Genomic DNA, 27,747 nt, shown 5'->3' with positions numbered 1-27,747 from the left:
CTCCCTTCTTCTGCTATGTTGGTTGTCTTCTTTTTTAAAAGAGTATTTTTAAGATTTTAAAGAAAGTAGCAATTACAATTTGAAGGTAAAGTTCAATTTTGTTTTATTTGGTGTAATTACTTTTAATTTAATTTCAAAAACGCCTTTTACAGTTGAATATTTTAAAGCTGGCCAACATTCCAGGATATTTGCTGAAGAGAAGCGCCCATAAATTGCAGCTAGTAGACCAGAAAACACTCCACATCGTGTCCATCGGCTGTTGATGTGTAAGAGACAAATTACCGCCACAGACATTTAACCAATTTCCTTTCTCAAACTAAAGATAATGACTCCAGCTTGAACCGCCTCCGCTCTCTTCCTTCATAGATCGACTGTGTATTAATCAATGGAAACTACGTCTACGATCGTTGGTTGCGTGCTCAGCCCGTGGTGGTCGATGGACAAAGGAGTAGTCGCGCGGCACACGTGCATTTCGCTCCAATACGTTAAATTCCGCGCACTGATTGGCTCAAAAAGCCTTGGTTCTCCGTAAACCGCCTCTCATTGGCTACTCAATTTTTTCCCTCCATTGCTTGATCTTCATCTGTTTCTTTTCTTTTCCCCAGCCACAGCTGTTGTTCCCGCTCGTCGTGTTGTTTTGTCCCGTCCAGTTCTAGCTGTCTTTTCTTTTTATTAAAAAAATCGGTAACATTTAGGTTAAAATGTCCAAGGAAACGGGAAAGTCGAGCGAAGAGGAGGAACTCAAAGTCAAAGTCATTTGCGACGAAGATGTGGAAGAATTGCTCTTCGTCACAGGCTCCAAAGGTTCGATCGCTCATTGAAATCTTTTCTCTCAAGTGTAAAAATTTCTGTTTATTTACCGATTGCATATTTATCATTTTAAAATTTGCGTATTTTTTTTATGCAGCTGAAAAGCTTCACGGGAGCTCTGCAAAAAAGAAGAGGACTTTTTCCGCCGCCGATAATTTCGAGCCGTTTATTCTCACGGACGATGAAGACGACGATGTCCGAGACCGAGTGCCACTCACGCCAAGAGGTTTGGTTCCTTATTCAGAAAACAATTTATTAAATCAGTCGAAAATGTTCAGCTCTTTTTACGGAGGATTCTTACAACAAACCTGCACAAAAGGTGGAGCCAACTCGGCGCCGGAGAAGCAGTGCCGCTGCATTCAACTCACTGCAAGTCATACCTGAAACAAAGGTGATCAGTCTGACCAAGAAGAGAGCAGCTGCTGAGGACGAGCCTTCGACGCCGGAGAGGAAGAGGAGGAGAGGAAGTGCGGAAGTGGAGGCGCCGAAAACTCCAAAAACTCCGGGCGGGAGAAGAATGGAGCCGAAAACCCCTGAGAGTGCCAAGAGAACCCCCGGAGCCAGAAGGTTTTAATTATAATTTTATGGATTTAATAAAACTGAAGATTTTGATAATTGAAGGAAAGTTGCGGAAACGCCAAGAGTGCAGAGATCAAATGTGAAGAAGTGCATCAACAAAATGCTGGATGAGGATGACAGTGACCTGCAGTACAGTGACAGTTCCAGTGAGAGCGACGAGGAAGAAGACGAGGTCCCTGACAAAAGGAACAGGACAACTCCAAACAGGGCAACTGCTCAGGAGGAATCAAAGCAGAAAATTATCAAACAGGTTTTAATTTAGTTTAAATTTCTACTCAAAATTTCATTACTAAAATTTCAGGCCAAGTCCTTCTCAGCCGAGGATTATTTCGATGCCCATGTTTCGTTCAAAGTTATGACATCGAATCACTCTCTGCAAAAGCTGGAAAAGCCCAGACTGGACCAAGAAACCATTCAAGAAGCTCTTCAGTCAATGACCAAGAAACACGAAAAGGTCAATTTAAATAAATTATTCTCTGAAATTTTGGCAAGTCTTGAGATTTGTGAAATAGGAGTGCAAAGCCATCACAAAGAATCTGGAGACAAAATTTGAACGCTGGCAGTGCTTGTTGCTGGAAGGATTTTCGCTTCTCCTCTACGGCCTGGGCTCGAAGGCGGCCCTTTTGAATTCGCTGAGAAAATTTGTTTCCTCCGACGAGGATGATGCTATTGTCATCAATGGCTTCTTCCCAACTCTAACTCTTAAAGATGTAACTAAAGCTATTTCAAAAGTATACGTTTTAAAATATAATTGATTGTTTAAAACCTGTCAATGTAATCCAATTGGTTTTCTTCACTTAATGCTTGGTGTGTGATTTTAATGATATTTAAAAATTAATTTCAATTGCAGATCTTTACATCTATAATCAGAGACATAATGGAAATGCCTGCGGTGCCTGGAGACGAGAACGAGTGTTGCAATCTTATTCTACGACAGTTCAACCGACCCGACTCTCAGCACCTCTACTTGCTCATCAACAACCTGGACGGCCAAGCCTTGCAGTCCACCAAGGCGCAGAATGTCATTGCCAGGATTTCGACAGCCAAGAAAATCCACTTGGTGGCCTCAATCGACCACATCAACGCACCCCTATGTAAATGTCCAAATCACTTTTTAAAACTATTTTTAATGATAATTTTCTTTCAGTGTTGGACCAAGGTCTGTTGGCAAAACTGAATTTGGTGTGGCAAGATGCGACGACCATGCTCCCGTATAACGAAGAGACTGCTTTTGAAAATTCGGTCATGGTGCAGCAGAGTGGCAAAATGGTGCTCGCCTCTTTGCACAGCGTCTTTCAGTCACTCACTTCGAATGCAAAGAAGATTCTCAACATCCTCATGGAAAAACAACTTGAAGTCAAGGAAGCAAATTACTCTGGTTGGTTTTATCAAAAAATTATACTTTTGAAAGTAAAAATTAATTTGCTTTAGGAATGTCATTCCGAGATTTATACCACGAGGCTAGGGAGCAGTTTATTGTGAGCAGCGATCTGGCCCTGCGAGCGCAACTGACTGAATTTTTGGATCACAAATTGGTCAAAGTCAAGAAAGGCTTTGACGGATCAGAAATGCTGCACCTGCCTTTACCTCACGCCATCCTGCGAGAGTTCAAATCGTCTCACAATTTTGATATGTAGATTTTTAACACCAAAATGTGATATTTGTTTAATTTTATCAAAAGGAATCGAAGAAACAACTCTTTAAAGTAACTTACACTAATGATTGTTTATTTTGTTAGTAAACACAGATATATATTTGCACAGACGAGTAATAACGATTTTTGCTTAGTCAACATAATTCTGTATAAATGTCTAGATTACTGAACGATTGGATCTAAAACCGAGCTCTCTGTTTGGCCGGCTGTGGCAAATCAAAAGAACGCGATTAGTACAGGAGGGTAAAAGTCAATTCAACTGATAGATACCCGTCGCCAGGTAGAAAGGGTCGCCCTCTGCGGTTACCGACGGCTGCGGCTGCTGCTCAATGTCCGACAGGAATTTCTCAACGCTGGTGCCACTCTGCGGAGGCAACGGCTTCGCCGATATCAGATCTTGCAAAAGCTCACACACGTTGCCTGAAACGCATAAAAGATAATTAAAAAAAAAAACTCGTATGAACTTTAAGAATCAATTTATTTTTCATTTTGATTATTTCAAATTTATTTTTCGTATGAATAAATAATGGAGAAGCCCGTTTTTTTTCTTTATAACTTTGACGGAACTTACTCTGTGGGGGTGGCTGGACAACCTGCTGTCCCCACCTGCCATCTGGAGAATGAAAAAGTCGAGTTAGCAAAATTATCTTGGAAAGGGTTTTAAAACGACATGGCTGTGGAAAAGTCTGCGCTTGCTCACTCACTCACTCAGACAGACTGAAAGGCACGTCGGCGCTCTGGTCAGGACGTTTTGATTTTTATATTTTTAAATCAACTCCGAGTAGAGCTCGAAATAAGAAATATTATGTTTTGATGATTGGCCTCTGCCCTGCAGTCTGCATGGCCATTCGCAACAGCCACCGTCACTCGGCGTCCACCCATCTTTGCAAAATCCTCTTTTAAAATGAAAAATCAATCAATTTGGGTGAAGCTGAGATTCAGAGACAGACCTTCCAAATTTAATGTAAATTGTTTCAACAGTAGTTTCCAACAAAAAAACGCGGAAAGTCTGAATGGCTGACTTAAAATTTCCTGCTCGTCACTATGAAAAATCACTACATTTTTTTAGGCGAAACAATTCCCGAGTTTCCGAGCAAAATTTACAAATAGTGACTTGTCGGAGGAAATTTTTCGGCTCCCCCCTCCCCCCGAATCACTCCACCGTTCCATAGCCATGCATATAGGGTAAAAATCATAATCAGTGCCACACGTTTCACTCGCTCAAAGCAAGTTTTCTGAAATTTGCGAGTTTTCCCAGCACTCTCGGCATATATGTGTGTGCGTGAATAAATCAAGTGTGCGTGCGAGTCCAACTCTGAAAACTTGCTTCTCCGTTTTGAAATTAGTCCATGAAGCCAATCCACAATCATAGGCCAATTTCCACGCAACCTGCGAGTTTGCCAAATAAATTAAATTTTCCGGAAACAATTAAGGGCAGCCTCGCAGGTTGGCTCTCATTGAAATATGAAGCAACCCCCGCGCCACAACGAGAGTTAAATATATAGTTATGGAACTTGTGGCGAAGGGCGCTGTTGCGAATATGTTTGATACTTCACCAGAAATGATGTCCTCGGGGCCAACTTAAGTGGGTGCATTTTTGCCTGGCGATTCCGCTTTCAGCTCTTAATTGTGGTCTTGATGGCTATTTGCACCAACAGAAGAATCTTGCAATATGTTAGGCACAGCAATTTGACAAATTTCCCTCTGATTTTTGTACAAATTTTTTTCAATCCGCGCGGTTGATGGAAAACGGAAAAGTGCCCAGGGAAATTTGCTTCATTATGACTAATGTGCCGTGTCTGGCTCTTGATTTTGAATAAAATGTGAGAGAGGCGAAATGAGTGTCTGCCTGGATTTTGTTAATTTCAAGAACCTGACTGAGGCGCATGTAAGCATTTCGGGTGCAAACACAAGCACACGCTCATCCGCACCCCCAAGTTTACGAACACACAACAAGGGCGCAAGATTTACTAAATCTCTCAATGCTGCAAAAGGGCGCCCTTGATGATCCCAGCCACACTTTGCATCCGCTATGCTTGGCAGTCATTCATCCATAACGTATTAAGAAACTCATAACTTTGACTTTTCACGAGGAAAATTATTTCAATTCGTTCAATTCAGGCGTTTTTATGAATTTCTTGGTCAGTGTTGCAATGTGATCTCTCGAGAGAGAAAAAACATTTGCAGAATTAGTTTTCATAGAGCTTCGAGAAACCTTGGCCGTGTGAGGTGTGCAACCAAAAAGCAGGCATTTGTGCAAATTAAATTGAAATAATTGCTCGTTGGCCTGATTTATAGTTTGCCAGTGAACAGGAGGAATGCCAAGACTTCTGATAAGACACCAGCAAAGTCACGAAATTTTACCTGCAGATTGGTTATAAGTGAAATGGACCGCCTCACTTTGACGGCTGTTGGACCGCACAAACATTTCCACGGTTTCGGGCAACGACGACCCACAGTACGCAGGGATTGTGCACACCAAGTGGGTCTGGAATTTTGAAAAGAACAAACATTTACACTTTTCCAAATGAAACTCGACTAGAAACACTCACTGGCTGCAAATATTCTTTCTCGGGAACGGCTTCATTTTTCCACCCTCTGCCCTGGAAAACCACCCTCGAGTCCTTGAGGAAGTTTTTGCCCAGCACGAAAAGCTCCTTTCCGCCCTCGGACGACGACGACGTCCTCGACACTTTCAGTATTTCCGGCATTCCCGGCAGTTGTGCTGCAGAGGAAAACGAGTTTCCAAATTTGAATGAAAAAATGAATTCTGATCTTACTGCATGCGATGGGATTGGAGAGGACTTGCAGCGTCTCAGTCATTCCGTTGGGCAGCTCGACTTGCGTGCGAAAAACTAGCCGACACCTTGTGCTCTTCTTTCTCGACTTCTGGGCACAGGCGTTCTCCACTCTCTGCGCAACGTCCACATTCCTCTGCTTTAAGATTCCGACACAATCACAACTGCAGGAAAAAATTAAAGAATATATTAGTGCATGCTGAATATTGTGCAGATTAAGTTGCAGGAATACAAAATTTGGCGAAAAATTCAATTTATTTTGGGTTTGCCAAGATGGAATCAGTGAGACTCAGACAATAACTCATAAAATTTACACTGGGTCATTCAAATATAAGGTTGATTAGCCCCTTAAGATTCATAAACTGATTCACCCCCATAATCAAAATTATGCAATAGGCGAACTTTCAAAAAGAGCAAAAACTTTGCATTTCCTGGCGAGATTTTTAAAATCCAGATAAAATTTCAATTTGAAATTCACAGACCCATTATTAATTTGTTCTGAATATTCTGATTTTCTTATTTAATGGACATTTTTCACCTTTTGATTATACAGCTTATAAAAAGGAAAGGAGTGTTTTTGCATTTAATTTTTTGTTACCATTTAGAATCTTGTGGAATCTAATGATAATTTAAACATAAAAGTCAAAGATTTTGTTCCAATTTTCAGAGTAAACTGCCATCTTTAGTAAGAACTTAAAGGGCAAAAAGGTGAAAAGAAATATTTTTCACATTCACCACAAGAACCATCAATAGTTAAAATCTCTAAATCTATTAAAATCTTTTTAAAATTAGTTAATTCTCACGACTCGGAACGTACATAATTGTAAACTGATTCTCCTTGTTGAAAGTGAGTTCGAGCACATTGGTGCCGGCGACGCAGCTCTCGGCGCAGGGACTGGCAGTCTTGCCACTGACTCGGCACGCCTGGTAGAACAAATGTGGATTGACCATGCGTTCGTCATCGCAGCCAATGAAGACCTGCAGCACAGCTGCCCTGTCGTACCCGTCCAGCTGTCAAAAGTTGATGGATGCGTCAGTAAATTATTATAGAAAAAAAAATTAATAAAAATACCTTAACCACCGGGTGACCTTGGCCGGAGGCATCTTTGACGGCGCCTCTGCTGCCCTCGGTTTGATATCGAGCTCGGTGTTGACTCTCGGGCTGGGAAATCACATTCAAGGAAATGCTGCCGTCGGACGTGACGGCGCGGGAAAATCCGCTCAGAGATTCATCCTGCAAATTGCGAATTTTGTTTGTATCTCTTCCAAGGCGACGTCGATAAATAAAGCAAAAAATTGAGTGGTTGCCAATTTATTTCACGCTTCCTGAATTAAAAAAAAATGAACGATGTTCTACAGTTTTATCTGAATAATGGAAATTATACTAACTTAAATTTTTCAGTTAAATACTTTTTTTAATTGCACGCCTATTTTCAGTTGATTTTAATTAAAAAAATTATAGAAAAATTAAAAGAAACTGAATTAATTAACAAATTCAATACTTGTTTTAATTCCTCTGAATTTATTATTTTGTTAAATTTACAGTTGTTTTTCATTTCAAATTAATTTAAAAAATTCATATTTCACATTAAAAAATTATACCTCATTGAAATCGACGCCCAGGCCGGAGTCGTTGGAATTGTCACATGGGTCTGCGGAGAGAAAATTAATAATTATCGAGTGGAACTTTCCTGCGAGTCGAAAACACGGTTATTATTTCGTCATTGAGAGGTCAAAGCAATCAATCAGCAGTTTGCCTACCTGCCGGGGGTGGGGCGAGCAGACGAGCCCTCTTGGCCTGCTGGTCAGGCGCCGGCAGCCGACCTGCGGACAAAACAAAACGCTCGTTTCAATAACCAAGACAAACAAGTTAATTGAGCAATTAGTGCGACAAACACGCCGTTTGTCATGACAGACGCGTGTTTTCACGCGCGACGAGAAACTTGACCCCGACCGGGTCGAATAATAAAAAAAAGCTCGACCCCATCACGCGCGAGAATGGCAAACGTTGCGTCCGCTGTGGAGCAGATTTTCAAAATAAATCAATACCGATAGAATTTATTTTTCTAATAATAAATAACGGTTTTGATTACAAAATAATTTTCATTTTAAAATAACAAAATAATAAAAATGCGAAAAATAAATTTCTTAAAATTGATCCAATCAAAATTGATAAAAATTTCAGCAAATCACGTTCATATCACCCCAATTAAGATGGAAAAATTAATTCAAAAGGCCGGTTGACATAAAGAAATTTTGGAAATTTCATTGTTTTTATTGGAAAAGGTCGAGAAGTTTTAATTTCAGTGTAGATATCACAAATTCCTTGTTAATTCAGCTATTTTCTTCATTATATAAAATTAATTACTATTTAATGAATTAATTCTAACTTTTCTGCAATTTGAGGTGAAAAATTACCTTTATTACACAACCAATCTACTTAAAATCTTAACTCTTTTAGAACACACAAAGGAATTGCAGGTTTCATGCTTCAAATTAATAATTTAATAATAAAACGCGGTTAATTCTTTTTCTATTTTTGCAATTACTTTTATTTCCCTGTTCTCAAGTATTTCCTTTTCCGGGCAATTCTCAATAAAAAAATAATGCATGTTTAATGACTTTACAAGCAATTCACATTGATTTGCAGCTCCACAGCTTAGCGGCGCCTTTAAGCGGCTCAATTCACTTGTCTCAGCGGGAAAAACCTGCGATCGCGAATTCTAATCTAGAATCTTCTTATACCAGAGTTAATTTTACGACAGGCGATTGCGATCAAGAGAAAATATATCAGATCATGATTATATGAATGAGGTCGCAGTGCGCTTTGAAAAGGCCAAACACCGTCGGGAAAAACAATAGACAAAAAAAGTGCAAAAAATTAAAACTTTCAATTTGATAAGCCTATATAAAGGGTCAACAGATAATTACGAATTTTGCAGGAAAAAATATTAAGCAAAAATTAATTATGTCCTAATTCTTTGAGCTTTGAACCAAATTTGGTCAAGTCAGGATAAAATAATCCAGAAATTTGAATAAATTTGGCAGGAAAAATTAGTACCGATAAATCATGCGAACCTCTGATCCTGGTTTATAGATATGCAAATTTTAACAGGATTTTGACCTTAAAATATTCTGGATAAAATAAAACGAATCAAGCGTGGCTCTTAAAATTTTATAGAATGAAAACGAATTCATGTGCCTTTTTCAAAATTTAGTTTCTTCTAAAAATCCACGATTTAAGATTAACAAAAAATGCAATAATTGTCTTCACGATATCTCATTATTCTTTTAATCGCAGAAAAACAAACGCAATGACGATAATTTATTGTAAAGGTCGGGTTTGTTTAATGCGAAGGAGGAAGAAGACGAAGCTATGCAAATAAGACGAAGTTTATTAACTTGGACGTGTCGGATGAAGTGTGTGTGTTCTTGATCAATGGAGTAAGTGGAGCATCAACAAACTATTGACAATGCATCTGTTGCAAGCCTCGCTTAATTTTAATCCTGTGCACTTGGCACGACGGAGAAAGTGCAAAACACGCGGCGAATGAATGAAAAAAATTATTCCAATGAGACGTGAAAAAAAAATTGAGGGGCAATAAAAAGAATAATAAATATTCAAATGACACGCATGCTTTCCTCGTTTCGCAATAATTATACAGATGGACGAGCAAAAAAAATTAATAATAATAATTGATGTGACAGTGTTTGCTGCTGCGTACCCGTGTCGTCTCCGGGGGCACCGCGCAAAAAATGGCAAGAAAACATTCGCGCATTTAATTGTCTGTTTACTGCACAAGAGAGACCGTTCAAGGATGCGGCAAAAATAAATTAAATGCACCTCGCGCGTGACGTCAGAGATACATAAACACGGAGAGATGCACCGATCGATAGAAAGACTTGTTCTTGTTGGTTTTCGCCAAAACAACAAGTTCATCGACCCCCTCATATTTTGGCGCTCGCCGATTCCTCAAGGTCAAAGCCCGGGGCGGAATTCGTGCGGAATTAAAAAGAGGTGGACTCGGAAGGAAAGGAAAATTAATTGCGCAAGATGAAAATAAATTATTACCCCTGGTGCTGGAGGCCTGCTTGCGGCTCTTGAACGCCGTGTTTTCGGACGAGTTGAGGAACATGTCGCTCAGGGTGTCCCGCACGTCTCGGTCGCGCCGCTCGTGCCAGAGGAATGTTGCGCTGCACTCGAATTACGTGTTTTCTTTCACTAATTATCCGTCCGTCGTCTTTCTCTCGCACTATTTTTACCCCTTCTATTCGGCGGACACGCCCATGCCATCCACTTTTTCTAGCTCCGACGACAGAGACATCTAGCGGCAAAAAAGCGCTTTCTTCGAGCATGCAAAATTGCCTCTGGTGGACGATCCTGGAAGCTAAATGCTAAATTCGCTTGTTTATTTTTCATACACAAAACAATTTTTGTTTTCTCCCAACTTTTTGACTCAAATTCGAATTTGAACTGGATTAAAATGGATGATGAGTACGAGGGTGATGGATGGGGAGGTGGAGACTCCGCGGATAATGACGTGAGTTGAAACATTTTTTTCAGAAGAAGCTTTTTTTCAAGTTCTCTTTTGGATTTTTAGTCCGACGCTGGAGAAGTTGAAAATCCGGAAGAAGTGCTTTCGGAATGTCTCAAGAAATTCAGCACTCCCGACTACATTATGGAACCAGGAATTTTCGTCCAACTCAAAAGGTGAGACCTTCAACTATTTAAATTAAATTCAAAGTCTTATTTTTTGCTTTTATATAAAGATATTTCCAAGCTGGAGGAAACCCTGAGCAGGTGATCGAATTGCTTTCTGGAAACTACAGTGCTGTCGCTCAAACCGCAAACCTTTTGGCAGAATGGCTTATATTAGCTGGTAGGTTATAATATTTCTTTTGTTACTTTGATTTTAATTGGTATTTCAGGTGCCAAAGTGACCGATGTGCAGGCGATGGTGGAAAACCACTTGAAAGAAATGGTCCTCAAAACTTTCGACCCCAAAAAGGCAGACACTATTTTCACAGAGGAGGGAGAAGTGTGTAAAATTTACAATTTTTACAAATTACTTATTCAAAATTTGACGATTTCAGACACCTGGATGGTTGACTGAAATTATCGATCATCCCACTTGGAGATCTCTGGTCTATCGTCTTGCCGAAGAATATCCCGACTGTTTGATGCTTAACTTTACCATTAAGGTTTATAAAATGAATATTTTTTTAAGTATATTTTTACAATTGAACTTGCAGCTCATTTCTGATGCCGGATTCCAAGGAGAGATAACGAGCATCTCAACCGCTGCCCAACAAATTGAAGTGTTTTCTCGAGTTTTGAAGACTGCCGTCGCGAGTTACCTGAACAACCACGAAAACAGGCCGACCAGTTTGGCTGAATGCGCTGTAAGATTGTTAAGGAAAACAATTTTGAATTGGTTTCAATTTTTAAATTTTAGAAAATGGTCTGCCACGGTCAACACACATTTGTCTACAGTCAAGTTCTGCTTCAAGTTTTGGCTCAAGAGGCAAAGGGTGGTTCAAACATGAAGAGATTGTCTCAAGAAATAACCAAGTGTGCCAGAGAAAAGTAAGTTGATTTGTGAAGAAATGTATTGATTTCTATGATAATTTCAAACTATTATTCGTTAATTTTATTTCAACTAAATTCTCAAATTGGTTTTGATTTGTGAGTTAATTTTAATTTACATTCTGGAACCAAATTTAAGGAAGTAAATTGAAAAAATCAATTTGTATTTTTTAATTCAATAAAATACGATATCAGAATTAAATAGCAAAAAGATTAAATGAATTTTAATTTTCTTGATGTTTTGCAGTGGTCACGACGTCACACCAATCACAATGTCCCTGAATGGCAGCTCGAGCCACCCAGTGGCGTGTCAGGCGCTGTCCTCGATGTTCGCCCGCAACTCTTTGAACCCCGCAGACATCAGCCTGCTGTACCGCCACTACAACTCCAACGACCCGCCGCCCATCGAACTCATCCGCACCCCGCACCTGCTCGAGCTGCTCGTCGACGTCCTTTTCCGGCCCTCGGTGAAGCTCAACCCCGAACACAAGCCCAAATACATGTTCCTGCTGGCGTACGCGGTCAGTGTGAGCGAGGGCGGCCGCGGCAGGAACAAACCGGCCAGCAAGGAGGAGCTCAAGCCCACCATGCAGGCCATCGAGAAGGTGCACGCCATCTGCTGCAGCAACCCCAGCTCCACCGAAATCATTGCCGAACTCAACACCCTGTACAACTGCATCCGCTTTCCGGTGGTGGCCGTCGGGGTGGTTCGGTGGGTCGAGTGCGTCGTCACCGAGCCCAGTTACTTTAAACTCAGCACCGAGCACACCCCCATTCACTTGGCCCTGCTGGACGAGGTGGTCACGTGCCACCAGTTGCTGCACAGGGCCGTCCTCAATTTGCTCATCCGACTTTTCGAAAGCAAACAGGACGAGCTCGAAATTTTGGTGCAGGTTTGTGCAAATTCAAATATGAATATAGCAATAATAATTATAAGACGGTATTTCACAAAGGATTAAAAGAAGCCGCGGATTAATTGCGTTTTTAAAAAGTTTGAAATTCAAGCAGGACTATCCCGAGTTGACGAATATAAAAGCTATTAAAATGTGTCTAGGCTAAAGGAAATAGTAACGAAAGAAGACCCAACTCTAAAAATTTAGCCGTACCATTCCAAGAGACCACAGTAAACATAAATTAAGAAATGCCGAGGTTTCATCAATGAACCTTTCAAATTTCATTTCATTCTCTTTACTTAAAAAAATGATTCTGGTATTTTACGAAAGACCACTCTTTATTTAAAAAAATGATGATGGGATTTGGAAACTTTGTTAATCAGCAGTTTGGCCACATTTTATTTGGAGCATGGCTAAACATTTTTAAGAATTATAAAAATATTTATATGATACTTATTTTTGAATATATATAGCAAGCAACCATTAATGGCATTAATGAATTAATTTCATATTACAGCATTTTGCGTTGAATTTGAATTATTAAACTTTATTTATTTCCAGTTGGAGATGAGGAAAATGTTGCTGGACCGTATGGTGACCCTTTTGAGTGTGGGATGCGTTGTGCCTGTTGTCCAATATGTGATCCAGTGCTGGCAGCGAGGAGACACAGATATCTCACTAATCAGATACTTTGTCACTGAGGTCAATCATCTCGTTTTACTTTCTCCTCAACTTTATTATAATTGTGTTGCTTTAGGTTTTGGAGGCCATTTCTCCACCATACACTGGAGAGTTTGTGCAACTTTTCTTACCAATGGTTGAGCACGAGGAAGTGACGGGGACCACTCGAGGGGATGGAGAGAATGATCCTGTTTCCGAATTTATAGGTACATGGAAGTCTGACTATAATTTTTTTTTTGCACTAATATAGATTACTTGATTTCAGTTTACTGCAAGGCCAATTATGTTAACTTGTAAGCCTCAATGTGAATTTTATGCATTTAAACAAATGTACAGATCATGATTTCCCAATCGTTTTATTTCATTCATATTTGCACGTATTTGTAAATTTGTACAGAATAGTTCACAATTACATACATTTGATCTGCATTCTGATCAAGCCTCCCACGTACACATTATTTTTTGTTTTTTGTGTTTAAATAAAATAAAAATTGGTTAAAGGAAATTAATTACGAAGTTATTCGTCAATCGTCGGAAGCCAGAAGGACATGTTCGTACACGCAGACGCGAGCATCATGTACTTGGGATTGAACTGTACACACTGGACGGGCGCCGTGTGGTCGCCGTTTAACACGCAAAGTTTATAGCCAGTGTCCGCATTCCACACGTGGATTTTGCCGTCGGTTGAGCCGCTGAAGACATACTGCGAGTCGGGGCTGAAGGACGCCTCGATTGGAATGCCCTTGTTGTTGAAGTGTCCGGTGAAGGTCTGCAGGGCCTGGCCAGTGAAGGCGTCCACTAGTCTGATTAGGGAGCCGTTTGTGGACACGAGAATTGTCTTTCCGTCTCTGCTGAACTTAAGCCCCGTCCAGTCGCACTCTTTCTCCGCGGGCAGTTTGAACGTGGTGAAGGGACCCCTGTCGAAGGACCTCAGGTCGTAGAGCTTGATGACGTCACTGTTTATACCTAGAGAAATATTGGATAGATTTTGTGAATAAATCATTTAAATTTGAATTACCCGCAGCAAATATAAGGCCTTCAGGGTCAAAGGCAGCCACTGGTCTACCCGAAAGGTGCATCAGGCCATGGCAGTTGGGAGACCGAATGTCCCACAGCCGCAGAGTCTTGTCTAACGAACCTGAGAGGAATTGATCTTCTGTCGGGGCCATGGAAAGTGTGACCACTTTCTTTGTGTGTCCGGGAAAATATCTGCAGAGAATATAAAAAATTACAAATCAATTTATGGGATGGATAATAATAATACCTAATGTATTTGTTATCATGGAGTGAAAGGTAGCGGATTGTGTCATCGATTTTGGTTGAACTGTGGATGGCCGTGTTCTTGGCGTGTGTGAAGAGGATCAACTCGACGCCGTATTTTTTGCTGTTGATGGTCCGCACTTGCGTGCCCTTTTCGCAGTCGTAGATGACGATCTGATCGTCTTCGCTCGACGAAACGATGCTCAAGCCATCAGGACTGAAGTCGACGCAGTTTATTTTATTTGTATTTTGCCGGAAAATTTTTGCCACTTTGAAACTCTTCACGACGTTGTCGACGAGCTTCATTTTTGTCCTGAAAATCAACGTTTAGTGGGTGAAAATAAACAATTTTACTACTTTTTATATGTTACCGATTTTTTTAGTTTATAAATACACACAGTTGGAGAAAGAGTAACGACAATTTTCAGTGAAAAATCGTGAAAAAGCAGACGCAATGCAGCATCAACAACAATCCGGCTTTGATACAAAAAGAAAGCCATGAAAAGTTGAAAAGACGACTCGTCGTGCCAACTTAACTTAATTAAGATTATTATTATTTTAATGTTTAACCCAGTTTAACCATTACAAAAATTTAATTTTTTCCAAGGCAATATAAATATTGTTTTTTCGAAAAAAAATTTTATTTACATTGTATCTAATAGTACATAAATAGGCATGAACCAAATTTTCAAAATATAAATATTTAAGTTGGTATTACGCTGGTTATTGGCCACAGTGCCCCGCCTCCTTTCTCCTTTCCTTGATCCTTCTCCGCCTGTTTTGCTCCCGTTCCGTTGTAAACGGAGCTCCACATTACACGTGTCCCTGAAGAGGAAGGTAAATATTGCGCTAATTTTGATTATCAAACGCTCTGCGATATCAATGCGCGCCCTTTTCACGCGCTCTATTAAATCCGGCTCCGAGCGTCGTGTGGTCAGTTCGCAAACATTTGTTTCTCTTTCATCATATGGCAGATCACGCCGCAGTATGTTGGATGCTGACCTTTCTCACGCAGATTTTTGACAGCAAAGCATTTTGCTCGTCGCGACTTTTGAACTTTTCACTCAGTTGGTCAACTTTTCTTTCAGAAAATGCACGAGAAAACGAGCGCCAAGGACATCAGGAAGTCTTTCATCGACTTCTTCGTGAAGCAGAAAAAGCACGAGTATGTCCATTCGTCGTCGACCATACCTCACGATGACCCTACCCTGCTCTTTGCCAATGCTGGCATGAATCAGGTTAATTAAATAATGAAAATCTGCGATATTTTCTGGCAATCATAATGATTTAAGGGAATGGCTTTGGCTGAACTAATGAAAATGGTTAATTTTCAGTTTAAGCCCATATTCTTGGGCACCGCTGACCCCAACAGCGACTTGTTCCATATGGTGAGAACCACCAACACCCAGAAGTGCATCCGTGCTGGAGGAAAGCACAACGATTTGGATGACGTTGGCAAGGATGTTTACCATCACACCTTTTTTGAGATGCTTGGAAATTGGTCTTTTGGCGACTACTTCAAAGTATATAATTCAAATTACCTTTAATTTTTAAAAATAATTCAAATTAAACTTTTAACTTGTAGAAAGAGATATGTACCTGGGCATGGGAGTACCTGACCAAAGTGTGCGCACTGCCTGCTGATAGGCTTTATGTTACTTATTTTGGGGGAGACGTCGAGGCCGGACTTTTGCCCGATGACGAGTGCAGAGATATTTGGATCAAATTGGGGTATTTTTTTTTTTTTTATAATCTATGCGATTTGAATCAATTTCATATTTTAAGAGTCCCTGAGAGCCACGTCCTTCCTGGCAGTATGAAAGACAACTTCTGGGAAATGGGAGAGACTGGCCCTTGTGGTCCTTGCTCGGAACTTCATTTTGACCGAATTGGTGGACGAGAAGCAGCCCACCTTGTCAATCAGGATGACCCTGACGTCCTTGAAATTTGGAACCTGGTGTTCATCCAGTTCAACAGGTCTGTTAGGAAATATTTTATCATACCAAATTTTAACTAAACTCTGTGTAAAATTTATAGAGAAAGTGACGGATCGCTCAAGTTGCTGCCGAAAAAGCACATAGACTGCGGCATGGGTTTTGAGCGTCTGGTTTCTGTCATTCAGAACAAAAGATCAAATTATGACACTGACATATTCATGCCCATATTCGAAGCCATAGAGAAGGTTGATAAAATTTTTCAATGTGAAATCAACATCTTAAATTTTTCCACAGGGAACTGGCGCCCCCAAGTACCAAGGAAGAGTTGGTGCGGATGACGTCGATGGCACTGACATGGCCTACAGAGTTCTGGCCGACCACGCTCGCACCATAACAGTGGCCTTATCTGACGGCGGAAGACCCGACAACACCGGCAGAGGGTACTTCAAACAGGATTATCATTTCAAGAAGATTTACGAAATAATTTCTTCAGATATGTCTTGAGGAGAATTCTGCGCCGCGCTGTCCGCTACGGATCTGAGAAATTAGGCGCCAAACCTGGCTTCTTCAGCACTCTGGTGGACACTGTTGTCAGTTTGCTAGGAGAAACTTTCCCTGAGGTCACCAGAGACCCAAATGCTGTCAAGGAAATAATAAATGAAGAGGAAACCCAGTTTCTAAAAACTTTGGCTCGAGGCAGGTCTTTGTTGAACCGGACTGTTGAGAAGTTGGAGCCAGGAACATCAGTCTTGCCTGGTAAATAAGTTTCAACTTATAAATTTGAGTATAAAAGAAATTTTTAATTAGGCGAAGTTGCCTGGCGTCTCTACGACACTTATGGTTTCCCTGTTGATTTGACTCAGTTGATGGCAGAGGAAAAAGGACTTGTTGTCGACATGGTTGTCTACGAGCATTGCAAAATGCATGCACAGGTATTATTCATTATGGTTTCATCAATATATGCTAAATTGAAAATTTCTTTTTGAACATAGCTTGCTTCTAATGCCCGCGCCGCTCTTGCCGACGACCAGCTGTCTCTGGATGTGCACGCAATAACCGAGTTGCAAAACAAAAAGGTTCCCAGGACTGATGACAGCTCCAAGTACAGTTACAAAGCTGGCAATGCCAAGGATGCTAATTATGGTAGAATAAATAAATTTAAGATAAATTTTATTTGATTTATTAATATTGAATCTAGAATTCGCCCAGTGCACTGGAAAGATAATAGCACTTCGGATGGAGAAGAAATTTGTTGATAAAGTTGAAGCAGGCCAAGACTGTGGAATGATTTTGGATAAGACTTGCTTTTATGCAGAACAGGGTGGACAAATTTTTGATGAGGGCTACATGACTAAGAAGGGTGATGAGGTAAGCTTTAAAAATTTGTTATTGTTTCTGTTATTTACGTTTTTGGTGCAGTCTGTTGAGTTTTGTGTGAAAAACGTGGCTGTCAGGGGTGGCTACGTAATCCACATTGGACACCAAGGCTCAGGCACCCTAAAAGTTGGAGACCAGGTTGTGCTGAAACTCGACTGCGAGAGGAGATACCAAGTCATGGCCAACCACACGGGCACCCACTTGCTGAACTTTGCTCTGAGGAACGTGCTGGGAGGAGAAGCTGACCAGAAGGGTTCTCTCGTTGCTCCCGACAGATTCAGATTTGACTTCACCTGCAAGGTTTGTTCAAAAGATGACCAATTTGATAATTTTACAATTAATTCCATTGCAGAAAGCAATGACTCCTAACCAAGTGAAGGAAACTGAGGTCATAACCAATAAGAAAATAGCGCAGAATGAGCCGGTGTTTGCCAAAGAGGCCTCTCTGGGAGTGGCCAAATCCATACGAGGGTTGAGAGCCATGTTCGACGAAGCCTATCCTGACCCTGTCAGGGTTGTGTCTGTGGGAGTGTCCGTGGAGGATCTGGAAAAGGATCCAGACAGCAATGTTGGAATGGGAACCTCTGTGGAATTCTGCGGTGGAACGTAAAGAAAAAAGAAAATGTCTACTTTTCCTTTCAATTGATTTGACTTTTTGGTTTCAGTCACATGCTGAAAACAGGTCACATAGGGCACTTTGTGATAACCAGTGAAGAGGCTATAGCCAAGGGCATCAGGCGCATAATTGCTATGACAGGAAATGAAGCAGCAAAAGTAAAATAAAATCAATTGATTTTCAAGTTAAAATTTTATTGGGAAATATTAACAGGCAGTCAAAAAAGCGGAAGTGCTTGAGAACGAAGCCAATCAATTGAACGAGCAGGTCAAAGTCGTGCAGAAGAGCCAGGACAAGAAGCTGAGCAAGGACTTGGTGCGCAAGATTGTGTCCTTGATTGATGACGTCTCGCACGCCACCATTCCGTACTGGAAAAAGGAGGAACTGCGCCAGAATTTGTCTGCGCTGAAGAAGAGCCTCGACGACCAAGAGCGCGCAGGCAAGGCAGCAGTTTCTGCCAACGTTTTGACTGAAGTGAAGGAAATAATGGAGAAAATGGGAGGAAAGCCGGATGTTTTGGTGGCCGAGCTGCAAGCACTGTCAAACACCAAGGTCTGAATTTTTGTCTCTCTGAAAATGGATTGATTCAAATCCTTTTTTACAAAAAGGCGCTGGACGGTGCTCTGAAGCAGGTGAAGTCGATTTGTGCCGAAACGAGTGCCATACTTTTCAGCGTGGATTCCACAGCAGGAAAAATAGTGTGCCTCAGCGCCGTCCCACCTGTAAGTGTATAAAACTCTTATGAAAGTACATATCTAAAAATCCCATCAGTCCGGAATAGCAAAGGGCCTGAAGGCCAACGAATGGATATCCGAGGTGGCACCCCTGATGAAAGGCAAGGGCGGAGGCAAACCTGAGGCTGCCCAAGCCTCAGGCACCAACATAGCCTGTCTGCAAGAGGCCATAAAGAAGGCCCAGACATTTGGCCAATCGAAACTTGGCTCTTCTGCTGGGGCACCCTCTCAGAAATCAGCCCCAGCCGTCAGTCCATTAGGAGGCAACCCTTTGGAAGCATTGGTCAACGCCCTGGCCAAGGAAAAGGGAGCAAAGGTGGAGAAGGGCAGCCAGGGTGATGTTTCCATCAAAGTTGGCGACGAGACCTTGAACGGTTCTGTTGCAATCATTCTCTACCTTGCCAATGAAGAGTTGAAGGGTGGCAAAGATGTCCTTGGTCAGAGCCGTGTGCTGCAGTGGCTCTACTTTGCACACAACCACCTTCTTCATTATGCACACCATGGAAAGGTAGCTAATTTTTTTCTCTAGAATTTCAAAATAATCATCCCAACATAATTGACTATGTTTGTGATAGAATTTCCCTCAACTGAAGGACGCCTTGAAAGCTCTGGACAAGCATTTGCTCAACAACACCTACCTTGCCACTGAAAGGGTGACGGTTGGCGACCTGGCAGTCCTGAGCGCCCTGAAAAATGTAAAGGAGGCAGTGAACGAGCTGCAGTGTGTCAAGAGGTGGTGCACGACTTTGGCTGCCCACCCAATTGGCAAGCAGGTCTACAATTAATCATCACCCCTATTGAATAGAGGAACTGGTGCTGGCAGATTATCTCAATTATTCGCGCATTTGCTACTTTTCTTTTATATATGAATGAGCAAGAAATGTTGACATTATTAATAAAATGCTGTTGATCACTTCTTTTGATTCAGTTTTTCAAATGATTTATTTGGTTTTATTATTCCAAAAGTAGATAAAATTTAATGTCTGTAGGAATTTCTTTACTTTTTAAGATTAAATTGTGGATGATTTATACAATTAATTCAAAGATCTGGTTGTATGGTAACCACTATAAGCCAAAACTGCATCAACATCTACAATTGGTTCATCATTGGAGCCACAAACCCACCAACAGGGTCAACAGAACTGTAAAACTCATCTGTATAAATTAAAAGATTTAATATCTGTGAGCTTTGTTATCAACTTCATTTAAAATTGAAATATAATATAATTGAAATATAAATGAACCTATTTAGTAAAGAAAAATATTTTATTTTTGAACAGTGACAAGTTCCTTGAATATCAAAAGAAAGTGTGCTGAAAATTTACTCTTCTATTTTGACAGGTGTATAAAATTAAAAACAAATTTTCCATTTTAAGAGCCAAGCTCTAACTTTAATGCTTAAAATTCAGCTCAACTTATTTGTAGACAAAATTTTCCACCTATTTGCCTCTACCACGACCCCGTCCTCTTCGAGCGCCTCGACCCCTGCTCTTGCCTGGCGAAGACTTCTCTTGAGGAGGTAACTGCGCCTCTTGCTCCTCTAGTAGAAAATCATCCTGATTCTCCATGACCTGCTCGTTATCCACTTTTTCAAAACCTAAGTCTGCTTCGAGCTCGTCCAAAAACAGTTCGTCCTGTTGCATCATTTCGCGATCCATTTGCTCATTTTCCTGGATGGTCTCCGTAGTCTCGAGTTCTGTGGTCTCACCCTCATGATCAAGGCCGTTCTCATTTTCATCCTCTGGTCCTTCTTGAAATTCTTGTTCTTCGGGGTCTTCAGTCGCAACATTCGGATCGTACAGCTCTTTTTCCACGTCACCCTGGTCAGACTTTGCCCGCTTGGCTTCAGGACCATCCTCAGCTATTTCAGCTGCTTTTTCTTCCTCCTTTTTCTTGGCTGCGTCGTCTTCTTCTTTTTTCATCTCCTCTTTCTGCAGAAAATGATTTTACTCACAAATCCATTTAAACTTCAAAACCAACCTGATGAGCAACCAAGTTGTCATAATGTTCCTTGGTTTTGCAATGGTCCTTCAGATTTTGGTCCTCTCTAAGGAAGAAGCGGCGGCACAGCTTGCAGAACATTCCAGTCACTTTCAACATGAAGCTTTCCCCTAAAAACAATAATTTTCAAAACGCCTGCCAGCAAATCAACAACATTATACTGACCGACTGGTTTCTTCGGATCAAATTCTCCAACTGGCTCAATCTTCTTCCTGGATCTTTCTCCACTTCTTTCACGCTTCCTCTCCTTGTTCTTGCTGATCACATCCCTGAACAGCCTCTGTGAAATAAAATTTTAGAAAGTTGCTTCAAGATTAGTCAAAATTAGTCTCACTTTCAAATGCTCGGCTGTCAGAACATGAATGTCGAGATCAATCCTTGACGGAAGATCGATCTGGCAAGTGGAACACTTGGGGTGCAAATGATTCTTCAGCGCCTAAATGTCAAAATGTGTTTATATTTTGGACTTGTTTAGAAATGATTTGCTTGTACCTGGTGCTGAGAGGAGCGACGGTGACTCAAGACGGAGCCATTGATGGTCATGTCGCACATTTTGCAGAAGTCACGCCTGGTCGGCAAAGGTTTGTTCTTCATCCTGGCGTCGTGCTCCAGGCTCCTCTGCATGCGCAACTCCTCACTCTGCATTTATATCAAAGTTTTATTTGATTATTTTTAATTTTTTGAAATGATTCACGTACATGGCAAGCTTCACGCAGAGACTTGGCCTTTGCCGAATACTCCTTCTCGATTGTGTCCAGCATACGCAGGTGCGCCACCCCGTGAATGTGATTGTCAAATGACTAAAAATGGTTTAATAAATATAAAATATTTCACTGGAAATAAAAGGTTTTCCTACCCTAGCGTCCCACATGCTCTTCTTGCACAAGTGGCAGCGGAAAGCAGCATTCGGCAGCCCCTCAAAAGCAAGACCCTGTTGGAAGAGCTCAAAATTAGAATAATGTAGGAAAAATCAATCACTTCAATTACCCTTTGATCACCAGTTTGACTGCCTTCTTCGTCAGCTTTCTTCTCGTCCTGCTTTCCCTTTTCTGGGCTGCCTTCCTTTTCTTCGTCAACTTTTTTCTCTGGTTTCTCTTCATCTTGCTTTTCCAACTCTTCCGGCTTTTCAACCTCAGCTGCGGAATCCTCAGGCTCTCTCTTGACAACAACTTCTTTTTCTTCTTTCACTTCGACTTGCACCTTTTTTTCTTCGGCTTTTTTCTCTTCCACCTTTTTCTTTTCTTCCTTCTTTGGCACGTCCTTCTTATTGTTAGGTCTAAAATTGCCACCCCTCTTGCCTCCTCTTGGTACATCCCTGGTTTAAGCAAATTTAAAATTAGTTTCTATTTTTTGTCATACCAAGCTAGAAAAGAAAGGGATTCCTGTAACCAAACTTCCACTGGATTTGGACTGCACTGGAACCCCAAACCCACCCTGTATTCCGAGAAAATGGTCCGCCAGGGCTTTGAAAATTTTTGCTTGAATAAACTCTCCAATTAATTGGCTCGGTATTCATAAAAAGTAGACCAAATGGTTGATTAAAAATCTGTTAAGTTTAACAGAAGACAAATTATGAAAAAAATTGTTGCTGCCTATCTGAGTGAGGGTGTGCGTGTTGAACTCTCGTCCAGAAGTGAGAAGGCGTCTAGGGATAAATGCGACAGATGAGAGTGGTGTATTGGTTTTACCTCTTGTTGGGCTGCCTCCTGTTCCGATCATCATAAGACTTTCCAGAACCACCGGCAGGTCTTCGAGCTTGGTTACGACGAGGAGACGGCTACGCAGATGAGAAAGAACCCCAAGCGGCAGCAGCAGCAGGTGATGCGGAGGAAAATAGGATTTTTGAGGATGCCAACAAATGAGCTTTGTGTGAGAGGACAAAGCCCACAAATTGGAGGGCGCCTGAGTGACATCAGGCACTTCGCCACACAAATTTTTGTTTCGAGACTTGGAAAGCAGTCTCTCAGGTTAGAGAAAAAAATTACTTCCAAAGAGACACAAAAGACCAGAGCCATTGTCAAATCCTTCGACGCACGAAGAGCCTGGAAAAATTAGCGGAAATACTCACGCTGCGGAATCTGCGTCTCGGAGGAGAATAACTTCGGCCGGTTGAGTACCCCACGCTGCCTCCGCCTGCACCAAAGCCACTTCCCATTGCCCCCATCATTGGCTGGCCTCCCATGCCACCCATCATGGGCTGCTGGCCCATCATCTGTACAGAAATTATCGATTAAATTCAAATACAAAATATGCGGTGCTTTTTACATACATTAACAGGGGGTTGTTGCTGTTGCTGCATGCCAAGAAGGTTGGTGATCAGACCCATGGCTAGTTGGGCCTGGGCTGGGTTCATGTTCATGTTGGCTGGGCCTCCCCCGAAACCCCCCATGCCTCCGTTGCCCTGGAAATTATTGCCGCCCCACGGGTTTGGCGCCCCGCCGCCTCCATAGTTGAAGGACATCTCAAAGTCGACTTCTGGTTCTGGTGGCTAACAGGCCAACGCAAGTGGTTGAAAAAACCAGAAAAATCAAATAAATTGTGCCGGCAAGGACGAGCAGAGATGCAGATGTTCAAACAGCTAGAATTACAATTTTGTTTTATAAATGCGAAGTTTAATAGTAAAAAATCAAACCTGTAAAGGTTCGGATGACTTTAAAATACGCAAGGGTTGTAGAAGTTTGCAACTTTGCGAAAAATCAGCTTTGAAAGTGGATGAAATCGCACAAAAAGTGCGACACAAAACAAAAACCACAATGGCGATGGCGATGTGGTGGGGGCGTGTCATAGCTGTGGTTTGAAAATTGCCCTGTAGATGTCACTATAACTTGTGTTATTGATTCCTGTTTCCTCGAATTCTCGAATTTTTCCAAAACATTCAACGCGTTTGAAAAATTAACTGCAGTACAAACCTTTGTTATTCTGTGGTTTTGAGATCGTATGTAATTTTCCTCACACGAAGATCTCCTCACATTTTGTCTCTGGTCTTGAAGCGGGTACGATGGAGTGGCTCTCGAAGGACAAATTCATCGTCCGAGATGGACTGGATCCTTCAGCAGAATTTTTCCAAAAAATAGAGGTTTTTATCGGTGTTTTTATTTAATACATTCTTTATCAATAATATCAATATCGTGTTGAAATCCCACGCCCGTAATTTATTTTAATACAAATATATTTTCAGCACGATTTCTACATGACCTTGGATGGCAAAGCAGTTTTGTCGCTGGAAAATGTGCAGAATGGGTCAGTGGTGCACATTGTACCCAGAGTCCTCGGAGGCAAGGGAGGTTTCGGCTCCATGCTCAGGGCCATCGGTGCCCAGATCGAAAAGACGACCAACAGGGAAGCCTGTCGAGACTTGAGTGGACGGCGCCTTCGAGATATCAACGAGGAAAAGAGGTACTTTTATTACAAAGTGGGCAAAGTCAACTTGATTAAATTGAAATTTGGCTCAGATTGAAAAATTGGATCAACAACAAGGCTGAGTTGGACAAGGAAAAGAAGGAGAAGCGGCGCAAGAAGTTGGAGAAAATGGTGGAGGAGCCGAAAATCGCCTTCAAGGACAACAAGTACGAAGAGGCGAGGTCGGAGATGACGGAAAAGGTGGCCGATGCCCTCGAACACGGTTTGAAAGCAGCTGCTGGAGTCTCTGGAGTGAAGAGGGTAAGCTCGACTGAGCCCCAAACCAAGAAGAAGAAAAAGAAAATTTGGTTAGATCATAAGATTAAATCATTATCATATTTTATAATTTTATTCCAACTTTAGGGGAATGGATGACGAGGATTTGAGCGACTCCGAGGATGAATCTGAAGAGGAAGGCTCTGCACAAAAGTCTTCAGATGACGATCAAAGCAGCGGATCAGCAAGTGAGGTCAAATGTACCTAAGACAAAAAATCCAATGACGTGGCTGCAGTGAAAAATGAAATTGCTGCCAATTGAACATTTATTTGTGTTTCTTATAATTATTAATTGTGAAATAAATATAAATGCAAGAATTCACTCAATAGGAAATGACGTGGATCTTTTTTATTTTAAATAATGAATAGCATAGTGAATATTTTTTGTTGATTTGACATTATAGCAGGTTGAGTTTTGTAGCAACAAGTACACGGACAGTCTGATCGAATGAGGCACAAACTCCCAGTCCAAGTTTATCAGGGCTCCAGTCGAAACTAGAAATAGGCTGGGTTGAAAGAGTTGCGTTGTGAAGAAGAGTGACGGAGCCTGGGACACCCTCTTTAACTCCCTCAGAGTCTTCCTTAAACCTTTTGGCTGGATACTCACTAAATTTTAAAGAAATTTTGTTAATTTGATCAAAATAAAAACTGGACTTCTTACTATTTCCAAAGGTGGACAGAACCAGCCCCTCCAGTTGTGGCAAACACCTCTCTGTTTTGGGGCAAATGCCGGACACACCAAATAGTTGATTTGTGAGCCTTTTTAACGGTTTAGAAATTTTAAAATATAAAAGGAATATTAATGGTCATTTAATACCTCTTCAGTCATGTAAGCAAATCCTCTGGTGGGGTGCTGAGTTCGCAGGTCAAACACATGAAATTTGGCTTCCAGTGTCGTGGCAACCAGTTTATTCATCTCAATATCGGGTCGGTCAAAGTGGAGGTCACAAACCTGTAACCTTTTTTTTAGCAAAATCCTTAGAAATTTATATTTTCTCTGTTACTCCATTGGCCAAGTTGGTTTCCCACTGCACTTGCATTTTTCTGAGATCAAACATTTTGATGTCCCCGTTATCGTAACCTGAGGCAATGACCCTTTCGTCATTGTTGAAAGAATTGCCTATAATTTGATTTGATTAGATTGAAAGTAGCAGACATTAAATTATTTTCTACCAAAAGCCACCGCCCAGCAGTCTCTTGGAGTTTCTCCCTCTTTGGCTTTCATAACTGCGACGGGGACTTCCCTCTGCCTTGGGTCCCATAATTTCACAATGCCTTTAAAACAAACTCTTTTCAATAAAATTAATTGTCTTTTTGAACATTTATAATAATCACCGTCTCGGCCACAAGTTGCAATTTCTGGAGCCCCACATCCAATGTTTTGACCTCCGAATCCTGCCACTGCATTGATCAGCTCCTTGTGAGCTTTGACTGTGTAGACTGGCCTCTCAAAATCCTCTAAATCCCTACACAGACGGATCATTTTGAACCAAACAAAATAAAATCATTTTGTTTACCAGATTGACAGATTTCCATCAAAGTCACCCGTGGCCAGTCGGCGCTCCCGAAGAGAGGAAGCTCCGAATGTTCCACATTTCAGTGCTTTTGGTTTCTCAGCCTAAAAAAAATCACTAGAGACTTTTTTCTCATTATCTTGACTGCTTTACTTCTTTGATTAGGGTCAATTCGCTGCCGTTCAGCTCGAAAATCTTGATGGTCCCGGTCGACCTTGGAAGGCAGCCGAGCACCACGAATTTTGCAGAGCACGGAATCCACTTGACATCAAACACCGAGCAAGTGAGCGATTTCTCAAGAAGACAAACCAACTGCGATTTGTCCATATTTCAGCCGATTTTCCGGGTTTCTCCTTCCTTCAGGCTGCTTCAGGCTAAGGACCTTTGCCTAAAAAACATCTGGATAGATCTTTGGACTTCCACAAGTTAAAATCGAGTCTTTTATGAGATTATTAAACAAATCTAGCGTATCCTAGAGACAAACAATAACAAAGTGAGACGATTTTGTTTTTCCCGCCACTGCTGCCAAACTGTCTGCGCCAATCATATAAGTTTTAAGCAGACGGTAGAATTCTGATTGGCCAATTCTTCGCTTCCTCATATTTCATTGGCTCCTTTCTTATTTACAATTTTTTTGAGAAAAGCAAGGAGGATAAAGCAAGGATCTTATATAAATATGATAGATTGATAGATGATAAATATTCAGATATTAAGATTGGATAAAAGAATTTTGATCATTGCGTCGACAGTCCGCACAAGTTCCAGCCGTCCTCTCTGTCGCCTCACACCTCCGAGTGGGTCGCAGCTGCTGAAGATGTCCAGAGCTTCAGAGTGCGGAGGAAAAGGTTCCGAAAAAACCAAAATTTTTCTAATTTTACGGACTATTCTTTTCTGGCAATCAAATAGTTTTTTTATCTGATGAATTTTAATTTATTATTTTGAAAAAAGAATGAATGTTTTTTTTTTTAGAAAAAATTGTTTTCCCATTTATTTCTTTCTCATCGATGCAGATATAAAAGTTACACATTTTTCTCAGGACAACGATATGACGCATCTCTGGGAGGCCAAGGTGCAGAAGACCTCTTGGACGGTGGAGCACGCTCGGTTGTTCAACAACACGTGGTCAAAAGAAAAAAAGAATGAAATTTTTAAGTTGACCTTTAACAAAATTGAAAAATATGTTTAAAAATCATGGTGAAATATATGTGAAATTTTCTAAAAAAAATCAATGTAAAATTAAATTTTAGTTGCAAAATTTAATGAAATTAATTAAGTTTATTGGTGTACCACAAGGCAATCTCTGCCCAAATTGAGATACACCATACAAATAGTCAAGAACAGTCAAAAACTGTAATGAAAAGAAGACGCAGCAACAATACATAATTGGAGAGAAAAAATCACTCAAAAAAATGTTATGAAAAAGTTTTTCAAGGAAAAAAATCTCTAGAAAACTAAATCAAACATTATTTTCTTTGTAAAAGATACATATTTAAAAATCTAAATATTAATTTGGATAAAAATTTACCTCAAAATTTTAAAAATCTCACTGAAATATTGATTTAGCTGTTGTGCAAAAAGTTTATAAATTTCTATGTTTACAAATCATTGGTTTTAGGTGTTAAACGCCAATC

At 40.9% G+C, this 27,747-nt stretch overlaps 8 protein-coding genes across 14 annotated transcripts; 4 read left to right on the top strand and 4 right to left on the bottom strand.

Annotated features, from left to right (window-relative positions):
- Window positions 1-185: 185 nt before the first annotated feature.
- Window positions 186-3,153, top strand: LOC132197305 (origin recognition complex subunit 2). The gene is made up of 10 exons (XM_059620520.1): window positions 186-266; window positions 323-804; window positions 908-1,036; window positions 1,089-1,377; window positions 1,432-1,639; window positions 1,691-1,843; window positions 1,902-2,099; window positions 2,240-2,483; window positions 2,537-2,767; window positions 2,821-3,153. The coding sequence occupies exons 2-10, from the start codon at window positions 702-704 to the stop codon at window positions 3,024-3,026; spliced, it is 1,761 nt and encodes a 586-aa protein (XP_059476503.1). The 5' UTR covers window positions 186-266; window positions 323-701; the 3' UTR covers window positions 3,027-3,153.
- LOC132197308 (nuclear factor of activated T-cells 5) lies at window positions 3,095-10,131 on the bottom strand. Of its 5 annotated transcripts, none has more exons than XM_059620524.1 (11): window positions 9,914-10,130; window positions 7,603-7,665; window positions 7,444-7,493; window positions 6,914-7,075; window positions 6,659-6,852; window positions 5,824-6,005; window positions 5,596-5,768; window positions 5,408-5,531; window positions 3,615-3,656; window positions 3,314-3,463; window positions 3,095-3,249 (listed from the first exon to the last, which is right to left on the bottom strand). In XM_059620524.1, the coding sequence occupies exons 1-11, from the start codon at window positions 9,975-9,977 to the stop codon at window positions 3,206-3,208; spliced, it is 1,248 nt and encodes a 415-aa protein (XP_059476507.1). In that variant the 5' UTR covers window positions 9,978-10,130; the 3' UTR covers window positions 3,095-3,205. The 5 variants fall into 5 exon arrangements, 1 of the variants encoding a protein (XP_059476507.1); XR_009441837.1 differs by lacking the exon at window positions 3,095-3,249 and adding an exon at window positions 4,600-4,707 and having other exon boundaries at window positions 3,364-3,463; window positions 9,914-10,131; XR_009441838.1 differs by lacking the exon at window positions 3,095-3,249 and adding an exon at window positions 4,600-4,685 and having other exon boundaries at window positions 3,364-3,463.
- An 85-nt stretch (window positions 10,132-10,216) lies between these two features.
- LOC132197306 (negative elongation factor D) lies at window positions 10,217-13,505 on the top strand. The gene is made up of 11 exons (XM_059620521.1): window positions 10,217-10,382; window positions 10,443-10,552; window positions 10,612-10,721; window positions 10,771-10,880; window positions 10,936-11,043; window positions 11,095-11,244; window positions 11,298-11,428; window positions 11,676-12,321; window positions 12,883-13,023; window positions 13,079-13,208; window positions 13,268-13,505. Exons 1-11 carry the CDS (start codon window positions 10,326-10,328, stop codon window positions 13,297-13,299), a joined length of 1,725 nt encoding a protein of 574 aa, XP_059476504.1. The 5' UTR covers window positions 10,217-10,325; the 3' UTR covers window positions 13,300-13,505.
- LOC132197316 (WD repeat-containing protein 82) lies at window positions 13,340-14,773 on the bottom strand. The gene is made up of 4 exons (XM_059620542.1): window positions 14,634-14,773; window positions 14,267-14,575; window positions 14,021-14,211; window positions 13,340-13,968 (listed from the first exon to the last, which is right to left on the bottom strand). The coding sequence occupies exons 2-4, from the start codon at window positions 14,566-14,568 to the stop codon at window positions 13,520-13,522; spliced, it is 942 nt and encodes a 313-aa protein (XP_059476525.1). The 5' UTR covers window positions 14,569-14,575; window positions 14,634-14,773; the 3' UTR covers window positions 13,340-13,519.
- Window positions 14,774-15,001: 228 nt separating this feature from the next.
- Window positions 15,002-19,866, top strand: LOC132197298 (alanine--tRNA ligase, cytoplasmic). 3 transcript variants are annotated; one of them, XM_059620508.1, is made up of 18 exons: window positions 15,215-15,247; window positions 15,351-15,500; window positions 15,597-15,785; window positions 15,848-15,993; window positions 16,048-16,239; window positions 16,300-16,444; window positions 16,494-16,639; window positions 16,693-16,955; window positions 17,007-17,131; window positions 17,192-17,342; window positions 17,398-17,567; window positions 17,619-17,876; window positions 17,929-18,182; window positions 18,242-18,350; window positions 18,406-18,744; window positions 18,801-18,914; window positions 18,964-19,434; window positions 19,502-19,866. In XM_059620508.1, exons 1-18 carry the CDS (start codon window positions 15,230-15,232, stop codon window positions 19,709-19,711), a joined length of 3,450 nt encoding a protein of 1,149 aa, XP_059476491.1. In that variant the 5' UTR covers window positions 15,215-15,229; the 3' UTR covers window positions 19,712-19,866. The 3 variants fall into 3 exon arrangements, with proteins under 3 accessions (XP_059476490.1, XP_059476491.1, XP_059476488.1); XM_059620507.1 differs by lacking the exon at window positions 15,215-15,247 and adding an exon at window positions 15,002-15,099 and having other exon boundaries at window positions 17,398-17,876; XM_059620505.1 differs by having other exon boundaries at window positions 17,398-17,876.
- Window positions 19,867-20,282: 416 nt separating this feature from the next.
- LOC132197303 (zinc finger protein on ecdysone puffs-like) lies at window positions 20,283-23,720 on the bottom strand. The gene is made up of 12 exons (XM_059620519.1): window positions 23,560-23,720; window positions 23,197-23,505; window positions 22,996-23,139; window positions 22,616-22,704; window positions 21,915-22,242; window positions 21,784-21,858; window positions 21,626-21,727; window positions 21,420-21,566; window positions 21,262-21,363; window positions 21,093-21,207; window positions 20,907-21,037; window positions 20,283-20,857 (listed from the first exon to the last, which is right to left on the bottom strand). The coding sequence occupies exons 2-12, from the start codon at window positions 23,386-23,388 to the stop codon at window positions 20,366-20,368; spliced, it is 1,917 nt and encodes a 638-aa protein (XP_059476502.1). The 5' UTR covers window positions 23,389-23,505; window positions 23,560-23,720; the 3' UTR covers window positions 20,283-20,365.
- Window positions 23,721-23,743: 23 nt separating this feature from the next.
- LOC132197319 (splicing regulator SDE2) lies at window positions 23,744-24,936 on the top strand. The gene is made up of 4 exons (XM_059620546.1): window positions 23,744-24,003; window positions 24,106-24,323; window positions 24,380-24,634; window positions 24,690-24,936. Exons 1-4 carry the CDS (start codon window positions 23,926-23,928, stop codon window positions 24,808-24,810), a joined length of 672 nt encoding a protein of 223 aa, XP_059476529.1. The 5' UTR covers window positions 23,744-23,925; the 3' UTR covers window positions 24,811-24,936.
- LOC132197314 (dynein axonemal assembly factor 10) lies at window positions 24,921-26,624 on the bottom strand. The gene is made up of 8 exons (XM_059620539.1): window positions 26,270-26,624; window positions 26,120-26,220; window positions 25,938-26,068; window positions 25,776-25,877; window positions 25,607-25,722; window positions 25,420-25,554; window positions 25,264-25,361; window positions 24,921-25,208 (listed from the first exon to the last, which is right to left on the bottom strand). The coding sequence occupies exons 1-8, from the start codon at window positions 26,441-26,443 to the stop codon at window positions 25,001-25,003; spliced, it is 1,065 nt and encodes a 354-aa protein (XP_059476522.1). The 5' UTR covers window positions 26,444-26,624; the 3' UTR covers window positions 24,921-25,000.
- Window positions 26,625-27,747: the final 1,123 nt, after the last annotated feature.

This window comes from Neocloeon triangulifer, unplaced genomic scaffold (genome assembly GCF_031216515.1).
Source record: "Neocloeon triangulifer isolate White Clay Creek 2 clone unplaced genomic scaffold, ASM3121651v1 ptg000012l, whole genome shotgun sequence".
Taxonomy (NCBI): Eukaryota; Metazoa; Arthropoda; class Insecta; order Ephemeroptera; family Baetidae; genus Neocloeon; species Neocloeon triangulifer.
Note: the sequence above shows the minus strand (reverse complement) of the source record. Positions and strands in the feature narration are given on the sequence as shown.